The sequence below is a fragment of the Cynara cardunculus genome (genome assembly GCF_001531365.2).
Source record: "Cynara cardunculus var. scolymus isolate 2C chromosome LG 2, CcrdV1, whole genome shotgun sequence".
In the NCBI taxonomy this organism is placed as follows: Eukaryota; Viridiplantae; Streptophyta; class Magnoliopsida; order Asterales; family Asteraceae; genus Cynara; species Cynara cardunculus.
Genome location: NC_037529.1, coordinates 4,219,924 through 4,226,463, shown reverse-complemented (window position 1 = coordinate 4,226,463; position 6,540 = coordinate 4,219,924). Strand labels below are relative to the sequence as shown.

General features: G+C 34.7%; 1 protein-coding gene across 2 annotated transcripts; it reads left to right on the top strand.

Moving 5' to 3' along the window:
* The first annotated feature begins 2,450 nt into the window (after positions 1-2,450).
* LOC112506436 (scarecrow-like protein 9) lies at positions 2,451-5,139 on the top strand. 2 transcript variants are annotated; one of them, XM_025110473.1, is made up of 2 exons: positions 2,451-4,955; positions 5,070-5,139. In XM_025110473.1, the coding sequence occupies exons 1-2, from the start codon at positions 2,844-2,846 to the stop codon at positions 5,118-5,120; spliced, it is 2,163 nt and encodes a 720-aa protein (XP_024966241.1). In that variant the 5' UTR covers positions 2,451-2,843; the 3' UTR covers positions 5,121-5,139. The 2 variants fall into 2 exon arrangements, with proteins under 2 accessions (XP_024966241.1, XP_024966240.1); XM_025110472.1 differs by having other exon boundaries at positions 2,451-5,139.
* The last annotated feature ends 1,401 nt before the right edge of the window (positions 5,140-6,540 follow it).

The window sequence follows — 6,540 nt, the reverse complement described above, 5'->3', positions numbered from 1 at the left end:
ATTAAAGTGGTAATTTTTTTTTTCTCACTAACCCCACCACGAATTGGGGAAGAGAAATTTTGATGCCAAGTTGATAGAAATTCCAAGTGGAGATATATCTGCTGACTTTGGAAGCTATTTATTTATTACAACGTCGGAAAAACAGAAATCGCACGCCCAAAGGATCCGATCTGATTCTTCAAAACCAAAAACTGCCCCCCCATCCTTCCCCCTTTTTCCTATTTTCTTTGTCTCCCTTCTTTTTATGAGTTAAAAGATCAAGGGTAAACCCATATCCGGTAACGGGTATTACTTGCTTTATCGACCGAGAATTTTATCTGTTAAACAATGAAGAAGACTCTTATCTGATAAATATTTACCGGGTAAATAACGTTCCATTTTAATAGTTGAAAGCGTTACTCTAAAAGGTAAGTAAAAATGATGACTTTTGTCGGTAAATGTTTAGTAAAGAATGCTAAGAGGGTGTTTGGTTTTCAAATCAAAAAATACGGTGGTGTTTGGTTTAGGAATTTGTCGAAATTGAAATGGAAATGGAATTTAATTCGATTTGACCATCGTTTGACTAATAGTAGTTTAAATGAAATATGTCAAAAGAATATGTTTCTTTCATTGAATATGATAGTGGTGGTGGTGATAACGGTGGTGGTAGTGACATTTGGCCATAACCGAATAGTCTTTGCTGCTTTGTGCCATAATTTGGAAGTTTAGCTACCTATTTGTCTAACCTTTGGCGAATATTTGTCTGACTTTGTCCAAACAGTCGAGGGGAACATAAACAGTCCTATCTCTGAGATACATGTTACTAATTAACTTATAGGGTCAGTAAGTTTGAGTCACAAGCGCTTAAATAAAATACAAGTTCCTTGCATACTATCAAATTCAATAACTAAGAGTTAATTCACATACACTACGATCATAGAATACTTGCATAGTTGCATACCAGTCTCACGAGATTACACATGTGACTCTCTGTACGATGTAGGTAATGAATGTGGTCGCAGCTTGTTTTTGAAGCGGCAAAACGGTCACTGACTCCTTGCTTTAAGATCTATTATTCAAGGCGCTTTGTTTATAACGTTTTAAGAGATTTGTACCATCCTTTTCTCCCTTTTCCTATTTTAGCTTCGATTATTGCATAGTTAATGGGGTAAGAATATATCTTAAATCTTCAAAATTTATAAATAAATAAATAAATAAGAAGTTACTAGAAGAAAGCTATTTTTCCAGGATAACTGTATAATAGTTGGTTATTGTATTTTGAACAACTGGGTTTTGACACATCTTTTTTAAACAAATAAAAGCTTACACTTATTGATCAATCAGTTTGATCTATAAACAGATTATCATAAAAGAAATTCAGAAAAAACCAAATGGGCTTTCATATTATCCATGAACATTTATCTGAACAAATAAGTTTTTAGGGGTTATTCGTTTATATTTTAATAGTTCCACTAAGAGGCAACCTCGTTAAGAGGTGAATCTTGTTTGGCAAAAWTTTTTTTGTCTCTTAATGGTTCCAAAACCCTCTGAATGATTTTGTATCTTGGATTTCTCTTAACCATTAAGAGCCCTAATTTCATTGTACACAATTACCAAACAATTATATTTCATTTTGCACTATATCAATCATTCTTACCACTTCATCATTTTGCATCAAACCATTCAACAATTGCCAAACAGCCCCTTATACTTATAAAACAAAAGGAATATACCATTTATTTATCAATATATAAATAGACGAGTAGCAAAGTACAACAAACCAATAAAATAATATATCGTGTTCACTAGTCGTCCCAAAAATATAATTTATAATTAAATGTATACAAAAGTTGTGTTAAAAAAGATATCATAAAAAGCTGTGCCCATCCCCAACAGGTCACACACAGAAATCGCCTAAAAAACACCGATATAAAAATACATTATTTCAGCCACTCAACGACTAGTGGTTGTTTGTCTACCTCTTAATAGTTCCATTAAGAGGTGAATTTTGTTTAGCTAAAAAAATCCGTGTCTTAATAGTTTCAAAATCTTTTGAATGCTTCTGTATCATGTACTTCATTTAACCATTCATCATAAATAATTACCAAACAATTATATTTCATTTTATATTATATCGTAAGAACCTTTTAATCATTCTGACCACTTAATCATTATGTAATACCCAGTAATAAAATACTAATTAAATTATAAGTTTTATTTATAAAATAATAATAATCAATTTAAAAATACTCATTCAAACACATCTTTTGATGCAAATTGTTTTTTAATAAATTAAAAATTAATTGGAGGTACAATACTTTAGGGACTAAAGTGCAATAAAACAAATTTCTAGGGCATAACGAGAGAATAGTGGATTTTCACCTGGCAGTCTTCACTTTCGTCAAAGAAACGCCAATTAACCTCCTTCCTCTCTTCTTTATCGGAGTTGATACGCGCGCCATGTTCATATTCCATCCACCTTCCCTTTTTTACCACCATACTTCACGTTGATCCTTTCAGTCAGCGAGAAGCTTCAAGTTATACAACCCATAGGGTTAGTAGCCACGATCAATATGTTGTGCAATAAGGTACATCCGACTTCTGAATGACTTTTTCTCTTGTTTCTTACTCGTTGAATGTTTAACAGAACTTATCCCTTCATTCTGTTAAAACCCTAATTTTTTTATTGGGTTTTGGAGTATCTATTGTCATAGACTGTAAAGGGATTCGTGGAGCTTGTGAAACTGTTAATGGTGTCTGTAGGGATATGAATTATGTTCGTTAGAAATTGAATATCTTGTGAAAACCCGAATTTTTTGTAGAACCCACCAGGGAAGGGTTTTTTTCTTATCGAGTTGGTATGTATGGATCCAAGATATGAGAAAACTTTTAGTTCTGAGGATGGATATGGAGATGGAAATGGAAATGGGATTCAATTTGGGCAAGGAATTATGCCTGTTATTCAGGATAATGTGAATCTAAATACTGATCCTATACTTGAAAATACTTTTTCGATTTATGATCCGGTGAATGAAGGTAGTAGTGGGTATCAAAGTTCTATATACAATCAAAGCTATAGAGGTTTAAAATTTCCTCATTTGAACAATCCTCCTGTACCTGTTGTGGGTTCAATTCCAGAGGATGATTATCTTCATGAAGATTGTGATTTTTCAGATGCAATTTTGGGATATATTAGTAAGGTGCTTATGGAAGAAGACATAGAGGACAGGTCTTGTATGCATCAAGAGTCTTTAGATCTTCAAGCTGCAGAGAAGCCCTTTTATGATGTTCTTGGCAAGAAATACCCTCCATCCCCATGGCCATCACATTCCTCTGAAGGAGTTTTGACCTCTGTTGACCATTCTAGAGAGAGCCTAGATGATTTTCCCTCTTTAGCTCATAACACTTATGTTGGTAGTTTCAGTAGTTGTAGTGGCTATTCACATGATGCTTCAAATCTACAAAACGTTGGAGCTCTGAACGTATCGTATGCTTCATCTGGATCATCAAACAACACAAATTATGTCACTGATGGAGGGTTGGATGATCTTTGTAACGAGAATCAAATGATGTGGCAGTTTAGAAAGGGTGTCGAAGAAGCAAACAAGTTCCTTCCGAGTGGCAACAGTTTCTTAGTTTCTTCCAACGCAGGTGGGTTCTTACCTCAAGATAATAATCTGGGCAATGTTGAGGGGATAATCTCGTCAAATTCAAGGGTAAGAAAGAATTCTGATGGAGATGATATAGCTGAAGTAGAAAAACAAGAAAGGAGTATTAAGCAGGCGGCGATTTTCCCAGATCCAACGTTGAGGTCTGAAGAGATGGATTTGATCTTCCTTTCTAGTTTGGGACGAGGTAAGGATGCTTTAAACTCGTTTCGTGACACCTTACGCCAAGAAACAAGAAAGGATACACAAAAAGATAAAGAAGAGATAAGTTTAAGTAAAGGGAAAGGGAGAGGGAGAGGCAAAGGCAAAGGACGTGGTAGGAAACAAAACCGAAAAAAAGAGGTGATAGATTTGAGAACCCTTTTAATTACTTGCGCACAGGCTGTTGCAGCTGATGATCGGATGACAGCGAATGAACTTTTGAAAGAAATCAGGCAGCATGCTTCTCCTTTTGGTGACGGGGCTCAGAGGTTAGCTCACTGCTTCGCTAATGGTCTTGAGGCACGTTTGGCTGGCACCGGTAGCCAGATTCATAAAGCGTTGGTCAGCAAGAAAACGTGTGCGGCTGACTATATCAAAGCTTATCATCTGTATATTGCATCTTCCCCTTTCAGGAAGATTTCGAATTTTGCTTCAAACAGGACAATTAGGGAGAAATCAGAGAATGCCACGAGGATACACATAGTTGATTTTGGTATTCTTTATGGCTTTCAATGGCCCACTTTGATTCAACGTATTTCAGATAGAAAGAATGGGCCGCCAAGGCTTCGGATAACTGGAATCGACTTTCCTCAACCTGGGTTTCGGCCAGCACAAAGAATTGAAGAGACTGGTCGTCGGTTGGAGGAATATGCTCGCCATTTTAATGTGCCATTTGAGTATATTTCCATTGCTAAAAGATGGGAAAATGTTAAAGTTGAGGATCTTATGCTTGATGAAGGTGAGTTTCTAGTTGTTAACTGTATGTATCGATCAAAAAACTTGCTTGACGAGACTGTGGTGGTGGACAGCGCCAGAAATATCGTTCTAAACCTGATAAAGAAGATTAATCCGGATATTTTCATCCATGGAATTCTGAACGGATCTTACAACGCCCCATTTTTCCTCACCCGATTCCGCGAGGCTCTATTTCATTTCTCAGCGTTATTTGATATGCTGGAAACCAATGTTCCCCGTGAGCGAGCTGAGAGGATGCTGCTCGAGAGAGAAATCTTTGGAAGAGAAGCGTTGAATGTTATAGCCTGTGAGGGATGGGAAAGGAGCGAAAGACCAGAGACATACAAACAATGGCATGCTCGCAATCTGAGGGTAGGGTTAGTTCCAGTACCATTATCTAGGTTTATCATCAAAGTGGCAGGGAAGAAAGTGAATTTATATCACAAAGATTTCTTGATAGACGAAGATAATCATTGGCTTCTGCAGGGATGGAAAGGAAGAATCATTTATGCCATTTCTTGTTGGAGACCTGCTTAAATAGCAAGATAATTTCAGGTGTGTGCAGCTACTAATGGTCACATTTGCAAACATTTTGTTCTTTTTTGTATCATTAACCTGTAATTTAACTTGATCTGCCTCACCTTTTTCACTGGGAATTATTGATGTTTAACTCGAAACTATAGTTACTTGAAGGTTTCTAATCTTTGAATTATGATGGGGAATGTCTTCTATTACAATCTGTACAGGTTGAATGTTATGGTTATAAGGGAAAGTGTCATTTGCTTTTGATGAAAATGACTTTCTGGCTTTGGTATTAGATTTGATAAACAAATCTTAAGAAGACAGCCATCTTGAAGGTGTTTGTGATTGTGAAGAAGACCATGGTTTTCTTTTTGGGAAATTAATGTCAACCATTTTGACCCTATGCAATTCACCTCCTAGCAGCCCCGCTCATTTTTCCATTTTATCAATATCTTTGCAAGTGCCCTTGTCGCAACTTGCGGAGGGGCGTTGATAAGTTTAAAAAAATTTAAACTTTACTTTTATATGCTTTCCTCCACTTGCGGCAAGGACACTTCCCACACATGAAAACCAAATCAAGGAGATGAATAACATCAATCAATGTTCACTTCCTATCTCAAAATTGTTCTTTTGAGTGAAAGTGGAAGAGGAAGGGCTAGGAGGTGAATTGATCCGTGAAAAATGACTACTTCTATCAATTTCCCTCGTCTTTTTTGTGTTGGTAATCATGTTTTGGGAGGCAATATTTCATTAGAATGATATGCCCGTTTTTGCCTTGTTTAGAAATATATGGGATATAAAGAATGTGTGTATGTGTGTGTATATATATATATATATATATATATATATATATATATACTATGTTATAAAGCATTTGACAAAAACTCTTAAAACCCATTGTTTATGCATGAAGTACTGTATATTGATGCATATTACTTAAAATTCAAGATTACAAGTAAATTATGCATAAATACTACTTATTATAGCTCCATTTTTGAATTCGTGTTACTAACTGTAGATAAACATAACCAAATAGAGGATAAACATCTCATTTTAAAATATAAAAGATTTAAAATATAATTAGGATAATTATCGAGTTCTAACAAAATAATTAACTATTATCTATACAAGAAGCGTACTCGCGCAATGCAGCGAGATACATCGTGTTTTTAATATTTCATTTTGTTATTTATCTCGGTCGATGTTATAATATGAATTTATGTGATTTTGAGAAAGCGATGATGTTTCTATTTTTGAATAAAATATATGTTTGACGATATCATAAAAATTTGACAAAAATATATTGATATTAGTATCAAATTAATTATTTAAAATTTCTCATTTTTTATGTATTTTTTAATCCAAATTTTTTATAATTTAATTTATGTACAATAACGAAGTAATTTATATTTGGTTTAATAATATATTTTTTTAT

Excerpts from the sequence above, each read along its gene's own strand:
- LOC112506436 (XM_025110472.1), top strand. The coding sequence starts at position 2,844 with ATGGATCCAAGATATGAGAAAACTTTTAGTTCTGAGGATGGATATGGA.